Source organism: Bos indicus, chromosome 2 (assembly GCF_029378745.1).
Source record: "Bos indicus isolate NIAB-ARS_2022 breed Sahiwal x Tharparkar chromosome 2, NIAB-ARS_B.indTharparkar_mat_pri_1.0, whole genome shotgun sequence".
NCBI lineage: Eukaryota > Metazoa > Chordata > Mammalia > Artiodactyla > Bovidae > Bos > Bos indicus.
This window is the reverse complement of record NC_091761.1, coordinates 106,067,829-106,083,596: the sequence shown is the minus strand read 5'-3', so window position 1 is coordinate 106,083,596 and position 15,768 is coordinate 106,067,829. Positions and strand designations below refer to the sequence as shown.

At 54.9% G+C, this 15,768-nt stretch overlaps 1 protein-coding gene across 10 annotated transcripts in view; it reads left to right on the top strand.

Moving 5' to 3' along the window:
- Nucleotides 1-917: 917 nt before the first annotated feature.
- Nucleotides 918-15,768, top strand: part of TNS1 (tensin 1) — a 216,240-nt gene continuing 201,389 nt past the window's right edge. For 9 of the 10 annotated variants that reach the window (XM_070772039.1, XM_070772026.1, XM_070772017.1 and 6 more), the window contains exon 1: nucleotides 13,109-13,223. Coding sequence is in view for 1 of the 10 variants with exons in the window: in XM_070772002.1 (XP_070628103.1) it covers nucleotides 1,035-1,067; nucleotides 13,109-13,223 (148 nt within the window). In the remaining 9 variants the exon portion in view is untranslated. Of the gene's footprint in view, nucleotides 1,068-13,108; nucleotides 13,224-15,768 lie in introns of those variants that run through there. The other variant, XM_070772002.1, reaches the window with a different exon arrangement.

The following is a 15,768-nucleotide window of genomic DNA, read 5'->3' as shown; positions in this document are numbered from 1 at the left end:
CCTGGACCCCAAACTCTAGTCCCTGGGCTAAGGTGGTGGGGGGCAGGGAAGGGCTGGCAGGAGTGAGTAGGGGGGACAGTGTTCGGGAGAAATAGGCATTGGAATGGTGGGAGGTGAAAACGGCCCTGGGAGGGGGAGCCAGGGAGGCGGAGGAGGAAGTGGGGAAATGCAAACCAAATGTTGGCCCAGGGCACAGTCAAGAAAAACAGACTCTCGCGGGAGCCTGGAGCGGGGCTCCTTTAGGAAGGGCAGGAAGGGCTGGGACAGATGTTTGGAGAAAAGAAAGAAAGAAGGGGAAGAAAAAAAAGTAGGAAAAAGTTGGAACGAAATTCACAGCCCCGAGGGCAGGGCCATTTTCCAGCCATCCCAGGCCTGGTTTCTCTTGAGTCAAGCGAGGTGCAGGCTCAGAGCTCACTGAATGGGCACCAGAGCCCGACCTAGCTAAGTGTGTGCAAGGGAGTGTGTTCCCAGGGCAGGAGGGCATGTGTGTGTCCTTGGAGATGGGACGGGCCTGAAGAACCACAGTTCAGGCTGTGCCATCACTTGTCTGTTTGTCCCTCCATCGGGGTTCTGGGGGTAGGGATCTGTGGGGAGTAAAGCAGACTCCTGGCCAGTAGTGCTGGATGGAACCAGAAGGCAGGAGCAGAAGGCAGGAGCAGCCCGGTAGCTCACAGGGCTTGGGTGTCTGGGATTGGGGGTACAGGGGAGGTTTGGGTGGGGAGGGGCCGTCTCCAGTAGCTGTCCCTTTGTTCCGCCTTCTGCTTACCCCTTGCAAAGCAAAGGCTTCAGACCCTGCAAGCCACCAGTGGAGCTGGGAGGCGGGAGGAGACAAGAGGCTGGGACAAGGGGTGGAGTGGGGGGAGGAGGGGGAGGGAGGGTGAGTTGGAGGCAGGCAGGGCGAGCGATGCTGACTGAGCCAGAGCCGAGGCCGCTGCGGACTCAGAGCTCCCTTCTGCCTGCTCTGTGGGGGCTGTGAGCTCGGGGGGGACCATCCGCCAGCCCCAACGTGGCCCCAGGGACAGCACTCAGCGAAGATGACATGGATCTGTCTATCCTGCATGCTCTGGGTACGTGTGGTTGTGTTAGCTAGGAGGTCGAAGCCCCTACCCTGGTCCCTTCAACCTTAGCCTGATGCTGAGAGCCTGGGGTGGGGGGAGTGCTGGCTGTGAAGGAGGGGGCCTTTCTGCCTCTGAGGGACCGAATTGAGTAGACTCTCAGCCTGAGTCCTTCCCCATCAGTGGGGGCCCCTCACCCCAGTTCTGCCGGTTGGTCCAGTCCCCCACCCCCCGCCTTCTCCCCCAGCTGAGCCCAGGAGCTGTGAGGCGAAGAAGCCATCACAAAGTTGGTTTCTTTTTGGAGCTTCTCCTGTCTCCATTCCCACTCCCACACTACCCCTCCCCTGCACTGGGGGCGAAATTAATCACCCCTCAAGTTGCTCAGCCTCAGAGTTTGAGGAAGGCGCGATGGTAGGGGGCCTGGGGAACAAGGGGTATTAATCTAGAAAATGAAATCTGGAGAAGCCCGGCTGGAGGGAAGTTCTGCTTGGATTCTGTCACTTTTACCCCAATTTCAACTGCTAACCATTGCCACTTCTTCCTCCACAGCCCTCCCACCCTTACCAAGAACCACCCCCACGCACCCCCTAGTCCCAAGGAGGAAGACAGGCCTTGTCTTTCCCCTTTCTTGGCCCCAGATTCGGGAAGGTGTGTGTCGGGCGAGTGCCTGAGGGGTAGGCAGGCAGGTCTGGGGCCACACGGTGAGGGTTAAAAGTCTTGAGGCCTGTCAGAAGGAGAGAGGGGGCTGACGGCTGCTGGAGGGGGCAGGGGCTGGAGACCCTTTCCTCAGAGGGGCTTGGCTAGGCTGTCGGGCTGGGCGAAGGCATGCAAGGGTCAGGAGGGCGAGGAAGTCTTCCCTGGCCGAGGTTAATGTTGGTCTCTGAGAGAGTGCCGGCTGGTTTGGGGGATGGCGCTTCAGTCCCGGGTCCAGATGTGGTCTTCCCTTCCCTTTCCCTGTTCCAGCTGGCCCTGGGGAGGACCCTCCTGAGCTTAGGCTGGAGCCCAGGCTGAAGGACAACAGCGGGACGTCAGACCTAGGCAGAGAGGGGAAGTGAGGAGCATTGGGATGAGGGTGTTTGGGTGGCGTGTGGGGCTCTCAGTAACAGACTGAAGGCGTCTGGAGCGTCCTGCACAGACGGGGTTCGCTGGGCTGCTGTCCACATCTGTATAATGGGAGCCATGGCCAAGTTCATCTCTCCAGGCCCTTCTGGCTCCCTGGGCCCAGCTCTGGAAGAGCTCTGTAGACGGTGCTGAGGATGGAGCCGGGCAGGGAGGGAGGCCTGTGGCGGGAAGGTTGGTGGTTAAACTTCCGGGGTGATGCTATTGTGGATGGAGACAAGGCCACGTCAGCAGAGAGGCTGTGGGAAAAGTGCCTCGTGGCTGTGAGCCTCAGTTTCCCTGGGGGGTGAAATGAGGGTGACGGAGGGGAGGTGCCAAGAGGTGAGCATGAGTGCCTTGTCCAGGTGACTCCTCTCCCCGAGAGCTGGGAGAGGGGACTGGAGACCAAGGGCTGGTGTGGATGCTACGATTTCTCTAAGGTTCTCCCCCCTCCTTTTCCTGTCCTCTCTCCTGTGACTCCCCGCCCCGGTCCCTCTCCAGCTTCATGGGACAACCCAGTGGGCACCTTTCTGTGGTGGAAGAGGCTGGTGGAGTGGACTGGGGAGGAGGATGTCTTTTCCCCATTCTGCTCTGGCATGGATGCCCATCGCCAGGGTGGGCCCAAGTCTGGGGGGAGCGGCGAGGACTGGTCCCGGGGCACAGTCCTGATCCCATCAAACTTCTTGTCCCGGATCCTCCCTTGCAGTTGTCCCAGCAACTTTCCTCTTTTTTGCATGGACCTCTGTGGGTTGGGGTATGAGTTTGTAGCAGGGAGGGGAGGACTAGCTGGTGCAAATTATGGAGAGGAGATACAGAGGTCTTGGAGACCTTGACAAGGGGGCTGCTCCCACCTTGAGAGGCACCTGCTGGTGGGAGGTGGGTGGCCTTTGTCACCAGGCAGGGCTGGGCTTAGATCCTCCTCCTGTCATTTATCAGATGGGCAGCCTTGGCTATCACAGTTCCCTCCTTGAGCCTCAGTTTCCTGATCTGTAAAATAGGGAGAAGAACACACACCTTGTTTGGCTGGGGTGAGGCCAGAGATGACATGCGTCAGAAAACCAGGTACCCAGCACATAGTAGCTGCTCAGTAAATGTGGGTCCCTCATCCCACTCCACAAGACCCTGCTTGGCTTATAGGATGCCCTGCATCCCAGGTCTGATATGTGTTGGCGGCGGGGAATCTCCCCAGGAATAGCTGCACACATTTCATCCACGGAGTCATCTGTCCATAACACATAGTTTTAACAAGCTGTAGGAATAAAAATCACTTTATTAGCTGAGGTGCGTAGCTGTATATCATGCGTAACTTGATTTTCTCATCAAATGCTCCCATTGTTTGCTATTACATATTCAAGTATGGTTTATTTAGAAAATAATTACATGCCTATTAATTGAGGTTTTTTGGTGTTAGAGCTGCAGGCCCTGGGAGAGGGCTTATTAGGTGGGGCTGAGAGAGCCACAAGGCACGGCGGCCAGGGGCCAAGTACAGCGCTGGGCCTGTGCTGAGTGAGCCGTGTGGCCTCTGGCTCATCAGTTGACTCTTCATCCTGAGTTTCTCACAGGAACTTGGATGCTGTCCTCTGAGGCTGCTTGCAGCTGCAGACAAAGAAGTGTTCTCTCTTCTGGAGCCCATGTCCCTCCCAGCGCTAAGCACACATTTTTGTCAGAGGGTCCTCGTGAGCTCCCGGTTGCCTGGCGTGCACTTCTGCCCTGTGAACCCGACTCAGATCCCTCGGTCCTGAACTCGCTCTCTTTGGAGTTTCATTGGCTTGTAGGGTTGTGCCCACCGTGGGGCCTCCTGACTGTGGGCTTGGGAGCTAGGCTGGGTGGTGTGACACTAACAAGGTCTGAAATAAAACAGACCCCTTTGTAAAATTTTTCAACATGACATTCGAGGCCCACAGTCAGGGAGCAATACGGTACTGTTTTTCTGTGGTGCTCAGAGGAAGGATGGCAGGCCGGCCAAGAGAGCAGAGCCTGGGTTTCATCCTGCCTTGTCACTTGGGAGCTCTGTGACCTTAGGCAGGTGACTTCAAATCTCTGTTTCTCCATTGGTTTCCCCACCTACCTATAGGGTTGTTAGGTTTTAAAGGAGCCAATACATTTTAGAATAGTGTCTCTCCCTCAGTAAGGGCTCAAGAAATGTTAGCTCCCTTTCTACGACGGTGCAGTTCAAGGCCGCACAAGGTTAGAGGCACAACCAGGGCCTGGCTCTCCCGCCTCCCCATGCAGGGCTTTCCATTCTGGGGATCTCCCGGGAAGGGCAGGTGGAGTGTGAGGACAGTGTGAAGGCTCAGAACACGCAGGCTTTCTCCTGCAGGCAGCATGCATAGTCAGAGCACGGATTCCGGGGACAAATCCTGGCTCAGCCACTTACTAGCTGTGTGGTCCGGGCAGCCAAGTAGCCTCCCTGTGCCTTCCTTGTCTCCAGGTCCTTGACTTACACTATGTTGTTTGAACCTCACTGTAATTCTGTGAGGTAGGAAGGGCAAGGATGGCTAGTTCCAGTTTCTGGCCAAGGCGAAGGGGTCCCACAGAGGGCAAGTGGCCTGCCCAGGGGGCCATGGTGGGTTCAGTGCTCCTGAAAAGTGGAAGGGTATGGGCTGGGGGTTTTGCACCTCTGGGTTGAGGGGTTGGTGGCCAGCAGCCCAGAGATGGGAAATGATGTTAGGAAAGCACTGTGCTGCCATCTAAGCACCACCCACCCATATTCCCTCCACCTATCTCGCCACTGATCATGGAGTGCCCACTTTCTTCAAGAAGCTGGCAGATACTGGACAAATGATTGCAGTAAGATGGATATTATCCAAGAGGGAATCTGTAAGGACATTTAAGGAGAGACCTCGCCTAGACTGAGGGAGAAGGAGGGACATATCAGGAAAGAGATGTTCTCCTCTTGGGAGGTGAACTTTAAACTAGATCCAAAGATGAAGCTGAGACTGCAGAAACCCAAGCGCAGGAAGTAAGGATAACTGAGGAAAGATAAGATGGGGTAAACTGGCCAGAAGATGGCCTTTGCGCAGAGGAGTCCTGACAATGTAACTGCCAAGGCTTCTCCAGATAATACAGGCGGCAGCTGTTGACACACCTTCGGAAGTGGTGGTACTGCCATGCTTAGGGACTGGGGACCCTATCTCAGACAGACATGAATCTGAATCTTCATTCCATCCTGGCTTCCCTGGTGCCCCAGAGCATCCTCAGCCTCACTAGGATGTTGCGGTGAGGAATTAGTGAGGGAAGCCGTGCCAGGCCCTCACCATCAGGCCAGGCCCGTTAATGGGGTTTCAGACCACCCACATCTCTGTGCCTGGTGTCTCAGATGGTAAAGAATCTATCTGCAATGCAGGAGATCCAGGTTTGATCCCGGGGCTGGGAAGATCCCCTGGAGAAGGGAATGGCAATCCACGCTGGTATTCTTGCCTGGAGAATTCCATGGACAGAAGAGCCTGGAGGGCTACAGTCCGTGGGGTCTCAAGAGTCAGACACGACTGAGCGACTAACACTTTCACCTTCACTGTGCCCTCCCACTCCAGGAGCTGATTTTTTTCAGGTTAGAGCACAAAAAGGGACCCGGGGCTTAATGCTCAAAAACGTTGGGACACGGTTTATAAAGCAGCCAAGTGGGGAGAGAGAGAGAGAGGCAGGCCAATGGTGAGAGATGGGCCAGCTCAGGAAGCCCTGTCAGGGGCCGAAGGCCACCAGGCAGAATCCAGGCTGCCCAAGCGTCTGCGTGCTCCTCTGTCACATGGGGAGCTCAGTTACAGCCATTCTCTGCATCTTTCCTCCCTTGGAGACCCAGGGCTGCTTGGCATAGGAGAGCTCGCTCCTCAGCTGTGAGGACCCCCTGAACCCGTGTTCTGTCCCCTGAGGGCAGGACAGTGGCAATGGGTGAAACCACTGCAGGGAATGAGGTCAGGCAGCAACTCCATTGGATTTGCTCCTTCTGACATGTTTTGGGCTCACATTGTTCTGGACACAGTGGACACGGAGCAGAAGCCCATGCAGGTGCGTGTGCCTGGTGGACAAGTCCAGTGCACACCCAGGCGTGACAACACAAATCAAGAGTCCACATCTAAGTGAGTGCTTACCATGTGTCAGGCGCTGTTCCGGTGGCTTTTCAGGCCTTGTCACAATCTATAGATGGTTGCTACGATTAGCCCACTTAACAGATTAGTAAAGTGAGGCAGACAGGGGTTAATTAACTTGCCAGGGGTCACCTTGCTAACAAGTCGGATTGAACAGGGCGCTGTGACGGGGCGCCAAGCACGAATGACTGAGGAAAGGAAGGGGTGCTGGGTGACCCTTAGCCCGAATCGAATCATGAGGAAATGATCAGACACATCCAGATACCGAGGGCCATTCTGCAAAACAGCCTGGGCTCTTCAAAAAAGTCCACGTCATCAAAGAGAAATCATAAGGTGGGGTCATGTGTCCACGTGAAAGAAGAGGAAGGAAACCCAGCAACTAAACGTAATACAAGATCCTGCCTGGATCCTGAGTCCAAAATAAAAACAAAGGCAAAGACCCAGCTCGTATGGGTGTCATTGTGGCAAAAGGGGAAATCAGAATATATTACTGAATGTTGGATAATGCTATTGTCGCGAGGTCGAATTTCCTGAGGGTGGTGATTATATTGGATTGAGGTAGGGGACAGAGACAGAGGGTGGATAGAAGTGGCAGAATGCTCACAAGCAGTGAGTCGGGGCCAAGGGCATATGCATGTCCATCTTTTCCAGAGCTTTTAAACTTTCCACAATGAAAAAAGAAAAGTAGTATGGAGAGACCGATTTTGAAAGGGATGGTGGGGACGTTATTTGGGAAGATTTCCCTTCGGGGATGAGGTTTGAATGAAGCTTTCAAGGATGCCTAGAAGCCTGACATGCTGAGAGGCAGGAAGGACATTCTGGGAAGAGGGAACGGCAGAACCAGGTCTCAGGTATGGATCCAAGGCAGGGAGTCAGGGAATGGGGCATGTGGACTGAGATGGCTGGGTGGGCCGGGTATGGACCAAGGCTGCTCCCTGCTGATTGGAGGGAACGCACGTTTTATGGTGGATGCTCGGGAAGGCATGGAAGCCTTTCGCAGTGAGTGGGGGTGACCCCAGAAAACTGTGTACCTTAGAGGCTGTGCAGGGCGGAAGGAGACCAGGAGGCTGTTGCCACAGGCAACAGTGCCCAGGCAAAAAAGTGACAGGGCCTCTAATAGGGCAAAGGCAATGGAATGAAAAAGCACAGGAGGGCCAAGAGAATATTTAGGAAGCAAAATTTACAGAGTCTGGCAGCTGGTTGGATTGGAGGGTGGAGGGCTGGGAGGCGTTGAGAGTGACTCAGAGTTTTCCACCCGGAGCGACCAAGAACACGGTCAGCGCATTAGCTGGCTAGGGGCTGGGGGGTGATGGTGAAGAGGAACTTTGGTGGGGTGGTGTGTATGTGAAGGTGAGATGGGGCTGGAGGGAGCTTGCATTTGTGGTGCTGGTGGTGGGGAGTGTCCCAGACTCCAGCCTGTAGCTCCACTGGGAGTCCCAGTCTTCCTCACAGAAATAAGCGCTGATGCCAACCAGGTCCTGGTGTCCCAGCCGACCGTGATGAGACACGGAGGGGTGGATTGCTGGGAGAGGACTGAATGACACTCCAGGTCTGTCCGGGGCCTGCTTTATCGTGATTTTCTTTCCCAAGGCTTACCGGCTTGCCGACTTCTGTCCTCTGGCCTCGTCATCCATGGCTCCTAGTATGGGGCCCAGGGAGCCCAGTGGGGCAGGGCTGGGGATGTTTTTGGGGTCAGGAGCTCATGAGCTGAGGACCTCTAGGGTTATCAGTCCCCTTTCATCACACCCCCACTCCACTGCGCTCTGCCCCATGGGGCCGGGAGGAGCCAGTAAACAGCCATTCCCAGCCCAAGGCCAAGAACTCCCGCCGAGGCTGCCCAAGCCAGATGTGCCACACCCCTCTGGCAGGCAGCTTGACTGAACAGTGGGGAGGAGGGCAGGGAGAGATTCCCCCAGAGGGCCAGAACAGCCCTCTGACGCTGGCTGGGCTTGTTGCCGGGCTAGGGCTCTGGGCTTGGAGAGGGGAGAAGAATGACTTCAGCTGGGACCCCTTCCCTTTCTGAGTTCTGGCTCTCAAGAGAGGTGGACTGGGGACAGACCAGGCAGCTTCTGCCATGGCCGGGCCTCTTCTGCTCTGAATTTTCCCTAGATCCGTTAGAAGCTAATCCGGCAAGGGAGGGGCCAGTGTGCTTTGTGAGGCTGTCTGCCACTTGTCAGGGAAAATGATGCTTATTGTCATAACAAGCCGTTACCCTTGAGCATGGTGCTTTATGGGCTCCGTTCTCATCCTCTGCCTGTACCTGGGGAGTAACCGTGGGCGGGGCAGGGGAGGTGCTAGACCCTCGTTTATCTTCTTCCTCTGGATTTTGACCTATGATTGTTTGAAAGTTCTTTTCCCCTTGTCTAATCATGAGTTCTGGCACCTTCTACCCACTGGGGTTTTGTTTTGCCTTTAGAAACTTCACAGCCATGACAGCTCCTTCAGATATTTGAAGATATTCTACCCTATACTTCCTCCTCCGTCATCCCAGGAAATCTTCAGACCTCTGTGGATGACTCTTAACAAGATTACCAGACACCCCAGTGTATATAGCCAGAGATGCTGGCAGAGTCAAGGTTATGACCTGGGGTCACTTTCCTGGGCATGGCCCAGCTGGTCTCCTCACTCCCACTGGGGTTGCCTAGCCCCTCACGGAGGGGTGATGCCCCATTAGACAGCTCTCTCTCTGTAAACGTCAGCAAGTCCCACCCCCTAGATCCCACAGTCCCTTCCTCTCAGACTGGCCCATTGTTTCCCGGATACTGTGTACACCCAGGCTGTCTTGTCCAAACCCCTCACTTCCATCTGGGGACTATGAGGCCCAGAGAAGGCCACTGATGGTCCTAAGACTGCCAGTCTAGAAAGCTGGTCTCTAGACTTCCATCCCAGAGATCCCAGAGATCCTTTAGCCAGAGAACCAGGATGGGGTGGATATAGGGGACAGGTGTGTGACGGACCATCACCCAGGGCAGCTCAAAGATGCCGTGACCAAGGCCGGAGAGCATGTTTTCTGAACCTCATGTCTGTTCTCCAAGCCCACGGGGGAGGAGATTTTGTAAACCAGACTTTATGGAGTTGTCCAAGCAGAGCAAGCAAGCCCAGGACCCAGGGGAGAAGCCTGGGTGTTTGCTGGTCAGCCTGGAAGGCCAGTCTGCTCCTCTTCTGTTTACTGGGCAGATTCCACTGCCCTGACTTTGCTTTAGTTGGGGGGGCCTCTTTCCCCGGGCTTTAGGGGAAGGGCTAGATTTGGGGTCGTAGGCAGATAAGGCTGGAAGATAAGCTGGTATGGGGAGCTCTGCTGACTTAGTAGGGTGGGAGAGGCAGGCTTCCGGGGGCAGAGTAGGCTTGAGATGACTGGGCTTTAGGGCTTCCTGCATGCCCCTTCAAACATGCCTTAAATTGAACCCCAAATCCCTTCCCTGTTTCTCCTCCCATCTAAGCCTTGGCTACTGCAGTTGACAAGGGACTGGGTCCCCTCCCTGGAAGGTCAGTGACAGAGATAATTTGGAAGGTCGCCAGCAGGGGGCTGAGATGGGAAAACACGGGAGGTGAGACCTCAGAATAGGAGAGGACTCACCTGCTCCTCCTGGTGTGGGATAAGAGGTACTGGGTCAAGTCCAGAGCTGGGCAGTGCCCAGCCCCCACTCTCAGTCCACCCCCTCACCCCCAACCTCAGCTGAAGCTCCCAGAATAAAGTGTCTGGAATATCAGAACCTGGGTCCTGCTGCCTGGTCCAGCCAACAGGGGCACGGCTGGGCTCCTGCACCTGCTGGCTTCACTACCCTCTGCTCTCTTTGTCTCGGCTCTGGGCTTTATCTCTGCTCCCTTCTGCCTCCCCACCATCTCAACATATAGTCTGTCTCTCTTTGAATTTTGAGACAATCTAAAACTTCAGAAAAGTGTCAAATACAGTGCAGAGAGCCTTCCCCGCTGCCCCTGAACTATTTGAGAGTAGCTGACCCATTGCTGTACCCTCTCTGAAGGCTATGCTATGCTAAGTCACTTCATTCGTGTCCAACTCTGTGTGACCCCATAGACAGCAGCCCACCAGGCTTCCCCGTCCCTGGGATTCTCCAGGCAAGAACACTGGAGTGGGTTGCCATTTCCTTCTCCAATGTGTGAAAGTGAAAGTGAAGTCGCTCAGTCAGGTCCGACTCTTAGCGACCCCATGGACTGCAGTCCACCAGACTCCTCCGTCCATGGGATTCTCCAGGCAAGAGTACTGGAGTGGGGTGCCATTGCCTTCTCCCACCCTCTCTGAATACGGCCCTATTTTCCTACAAGGACTTTTCCTACCTAACCCAGCACAGCCATCCAAGTCAGAAAATTGCCACTGATGAGTGACTACCTTCTCATCCTTGGTCTCCGCTGAAGATCGGCCAGTTGTCCTCCTGATGTCCTTTAGGGGAGTGGAAAGAATCCAGTTCAGAATCAGTGGTGGCATTTGGTTGTCAGGTCTCTTTAGTCTCCTTCAGTCTGGAAGTCTCCTTAGCCTTTCCTTGACTTTAGTGACCTTGTCACTTTGGAAGATTATAAGCCGCTTCACTGGTAGACTGTCCCTCCGTTGGGGTCGGTCCGATGCTTCCTCTTGATTAGATTCAGCTTGTGTGTCTTTGGCTGGAGTATCGCAGAAATGATGTTCTGTTCTCATTCCATCCCCTCCCTAGCGCACGATCTCCACTCATCCCCTTACCGGTGACGTTAGCTTTGATCACTTGATTAAAGCGGAGCCTGCCAGGCAGAGTTACTTTTTTCTCCTTTGTAATTTATAAGCATGATGTGGGGAGGTGCTCTGAGCCTCGTAAATGCTCTGTTCCTCACCAGCCTTTCAGTGTTTTCACTTATTTCACATATCAGTATGGACTGCCATTACTGTCAGCATGTATTTTGATGAATCACTACTATCATGATGTATTGATGCTCACGTCTTCCCAGATCTGAGCAGCCCCTTCAAGCTGGCTCCTGTGTCCTTTTTGTCTGTCTGTTCCCCTTTGAGACTCTGGTTCCCTTTATAGTCTCTGTGTTTCCATCTAATCATTCTCATTCTCTGTATGTGCTTGCTTGTCTCTGCCTTTGTTTCTGCCTTTATCTTGATCCTCTTTTTTTTTTCTTCTCCAACTGTTGCTTTTCTCTTTGTCTCTGTCTCTCTTTGTATTTTCCTCTTTTGTTTCTGTCTCTCTCTCCCTCTGCCTCTCTCTGTCTTTCTGCCTCTTTCCCTGCTGGCTTTCTGCCTCTCCTTTCATCTGTTTTTCTCTGTGTCTCTCGTGGCTCCATCTCCTTTACCCAGGACTCAGCACTACAGGGCTCTCAGCTGCAAGCCCTGGACATGCTGGGTTTGTATTCCAACCTACAGGCATTGCACACATTTATGTATGTCTATTTGCTATCAAAACTTTCTGGGACTCTGCCAGCCGTCCCCTGAGCACCTAGAGCTGGGAGGCTCAGACTGGGGTGCTGGGAGGGGGACTTGGAGAAAAAGAATCTTCTCCCTGGAATGGTGGGGTGTGCAGTCGCATCTGTGTGTGCCCATGCGTGTGCCGGGGGCTTTGGAAAGTTCTGTGCCTGGGGAGCCAGTGGGGCAGCTCAGTGTCTATGCTCTGCTGGCCCCTGCTGCCTGAGCCGGGGAATAAATCCAGTCAGACACCAGGGGGAGGTGCCTGGGAGAGGAGCAGCGTCTGCACTCAGGGCGTGGTTTCCTGGGGTGTCCTTGGAACAGCCTGTGCCTGGGCTGGGGGCTGCGGGTGGGAGGAGGGAGGGGGTCTTAAGCAGCGTGGAGGACTTTGTGACTTAGAGTGTGTTTACATCTGTGGTCACAAGGGGGTGTGGAGCCCAACCTCGCACTGTCTGGAGGGGGCAACTGAGGCCCCGTTAGTGGTCGGCTGGCGGCTGGCCCAGAGCTCACAGAAAGCCAGACATAGAGAAGGCTTGGACTGCCAGCCTGTCTCTCATCCCATGTGTGTGGTGGTGTCATTTTAAAAAGGATATTTAGGGACTTCTCTGGTGGTCCAGTGGTTAAGACTCCACACTTCCAGTGCAGGGTGGAGGTTCAGTCCTTGGTCAGGGAACTGAGATCCTACATGCTGCATGCAGCTAAAAGAAAATTTTTAAAAAAGGGTATTTAACCTATTGATATTTTCATAATGTAAAGAAGAGGAAATAGAAATAAAGATGGAAGAAGACTTCTGGGCTGAGGCAGGGAGTAATAATGAGGATTCGAGAGAGAACTGAGGGGCAGTGCACTCACAGGGGTGAGACGTTGAGGGCCGTCAGCAGGGGTGGATGAAGTTAGCTGCATGCGCACGGGGAGTACTATGCAGCGGCGAGAAGGAGGGCGCTGCTGTTCTGTGTGACCACAGGGGTGAATCTCACAGGTTCTTGCGGAGTCAAGGAAGCAGACAGAGGAGTATATACGGTGCCATTCTATCATATGAGGTTTAAAAACCTGGCAGAATGGGTCTTTGGTGACAGAAGCCAATAGAGCTTACCTTGGGGTGATAGTGACTGAGGTCACCAGGGAGCCTCCAGGGGTGTGAACCCAGGGGGCATACATGTGTCAGATTGTATTGAGCAGCACGCTTAAAATCAGTGCACTTTGCTAATACAGAAAGAGTGGTTAAGAAACCATGGAGGAGCCTGTGGTGCCTGGATGCTGGGGTTTTTGGTTGTCTGAGCCCCACTGCCGTCTGGGAGTCTGGGTCACACCCATAGCTTTCTCTTTCCATGGGCACCTCCTTCCAGAAATGGGCTCAGGCCCTTCACGGCTGAAGGGGCTCTCACTTCTCCTTCCCCCAGTGCTGGCCTGCTTCTCCCTCGGTCTCCCAGCTCTTTCCCCAGGAGCCCAGCCTGACCTCTGTGCCTCTCCTCCCACAGCCAGAGGACCTGGAGGCCCCCAAGACTCACCACTTCAAGGTGAAGACCTTCAAGAAGGTGAAGCCCTGTGGGATCTGCCGACAGGTCATCACCCGAGAGGGCTGCACCTGCAAAGGTGAGTGGCTGGCGGGGCCGTGGGGGAGGGGAGCGTGTCTTTGTGGAAATGAGAGGCTTGGGGCCCTGGCGGGGCTGGGATGTCCTTGGGGTTCCAAGTGGGTGCCTGGTTCTCATTTGGGAGGAGAGGCTGAGCACACGGATGGCGAGCATGTAGGTGTGTGTGAATGGCACATGGCAGGTGATGGATGGCATGGAAATAGCATGTAGTTTGTGTGTGGATGACATGAAGAAGGTATGTGGGTGGCCTACAGATAGCATGTGAATGGCATGGGGAAGGCGTTTGGATAGTACGTGGTGGCAGGTGGGTGGTGTGTGGCTGGTGTGCGGCTGGAGCGTGGAGGGTGTGTGAAGGGGTGTGGTTGGCCTGTGGATGTCATGTGGTTGGTGTGTGGCTGGTGTGTTCAGGGCGTGTGGAAGGTGTCTGGGGGTGTGTGCCTTGGCACTGGGAGTACTGCAAAGATGCCAAGCCACAGTCCTTCCCTTGTGGCAACTGAGGGGAGAGTCTAAGAAGCCCCCGGCTGGCCTCGGCAGAGGGCCTGCTGGCTGGCAGGCTTTTGCAGTCATTGTTTTCACATGTTCCTGGAACCGCCTGGGCTCGGCTGTCACTGCCACCAGAGGAGTCCGTGTCTTGTCTCAGATCACATGGTGAAATCAGCAGGAAGCCCCTGTGCCCGGTCTCGGCGACTGACACCATCACCCACATACTTGCCACCGGCTGCCTCCCTCTGTCGTCTCCCATCAATTGCCAGCACCTCTCCCCGCTCCCATACAGCTTGAGTCCCTGAGCTTCTCATCTTATGTGACTTCTCTCGCTTGGGTGACTGACAGAAGCCCTTCTGCCTCTCGCATCCCCACCCACCCTCTCAGCTCACCTCCATGCCAGCTTCCCTGGGACTCGGCGTCAGTTCCCTGGGTTTCGCCTCGGGAGCCCCCACGCCCTCAAGGCAAAGCGCAGACACCTTCCTGCAGCCGTGCAGTCTGGTGGACTCGCCCCTTGCCAGCTCCCCTGCCCCCCAAGTGCACAGTGAAACCAGCTGCACCTCTTGTACTTCCCGAGTACGCCAAGTATGTCAAACATGCCAAAGCGCCAGGCTCTTTCTTTCCTGGAGCCTTCTTTCTAGCCGGGCTCTCCCCCTCCCTTCCCTCCATGCCCGTGTCCCAGTGAGACTGGGAAGATGGGTGTCAGACCCTAGGGAACAGTGATGAAAACAGTAGTGAAGCACACAGACACGTGATTTCATGCAGGGCTCATGGCATGTGGGAGGTGATCGTGTCATCTCTGTGCTACAGCCGAAGGAACTGAGGTTCCAAGTAGTCAAGTCTCTTGCCCAGACACGCAGCTGGCTGGGTCGGAGTGGTGTTTCCAGCCTGTGTGCTCTCTGGGCAAGGAGCGCTTCCTAGATGAGGAGTTTCTGCTGGTGTTGAAGTTGGAGTGGATGGATGGAAGTGTGTGAGTGTGTGCATGCATTTGGGGTGCATTCCAGGCAAGCCTGATACAGGCCAAGGGCAGAGTTTTATGATCCTTAACTGCAGGATTGGGACACCCAGACTCTGGGGGCCAGCAGGAAGGAACATATGTAATACCCAAATTAGCCGCATGGTGGCACCCTCCTCCCAAGTGGTCTGGCTGGGATGTGTTTAGTCGCTTGGTGCTGTCCGACTCTTTGCAACCCCATGGACTATAGCCCACCAGGCTCCTCTGTCCATGGAATTCTCCAGGCAAGAATACTGGAGTGGGTTGCCATGCCCTCTTCCAGGGGATCTTCCCAACCCAGGGATTGAACCCAGGTCTCCCGCGTTGCAGGTGGATTCTTTATCTTCTGAGGATGGATGGTGCTTAAGAGTCAGAGCTGGGAGAAGTCCATCACCAGCTCCCGGAGCTTGCTCAAACTCATGTCCATTGAGTCGGTGATGCCATCCAACCATCGCATCCTCTGTCGTCCCCTTCTCCCATTTTCGATGCTGGGAAAGATTGAAGGTGGGAGGAGAAGGGGACAACAGAGGATGCGATGGGTGGATGGCATCACTGACTCGATGGACATGAGTTTGAGTAAGCTCTGGGAGTTGGTGATGGACAGGGAAGCCTGGGGTGCTGCAGTCCATGGAGTCGCAGAGTTGGACATGACTGAGCAACTGAACTGAACTGGGAGAAGTCAAGGAGGTATTGCCTAAGGTGGGGTCTTGCATGTTGCTTGCATCATAGCCCCCACCTCATCCTGTCTCTTGAACCTGCTCCTGTTAACCTCTGGCCCACCCCCAGTTCCCTCCTTCCTTTCCCAGTGCTTCTTCCCTTCACCCCAGTGACACACAACACTGCTCTGATAGGAGGCAGCACAGGGCTGGGAGTAGAAGAAGTCCTGACACGCTCACTGGATGACCGTGGGCACTCCGGCTGCATGTTCTGTGATAGTCTGTGGTCTTAGGTTCCCAGGATGACCTGGCTAGAGGGCCTGGGTGGAGCAGGGGCTTTGACCCCATGTGAATGGAAGGCTCCCACAGTGTGCAAAGATGTCCTGGGTCTCATCTGGTTTGGAGCCTGGCCC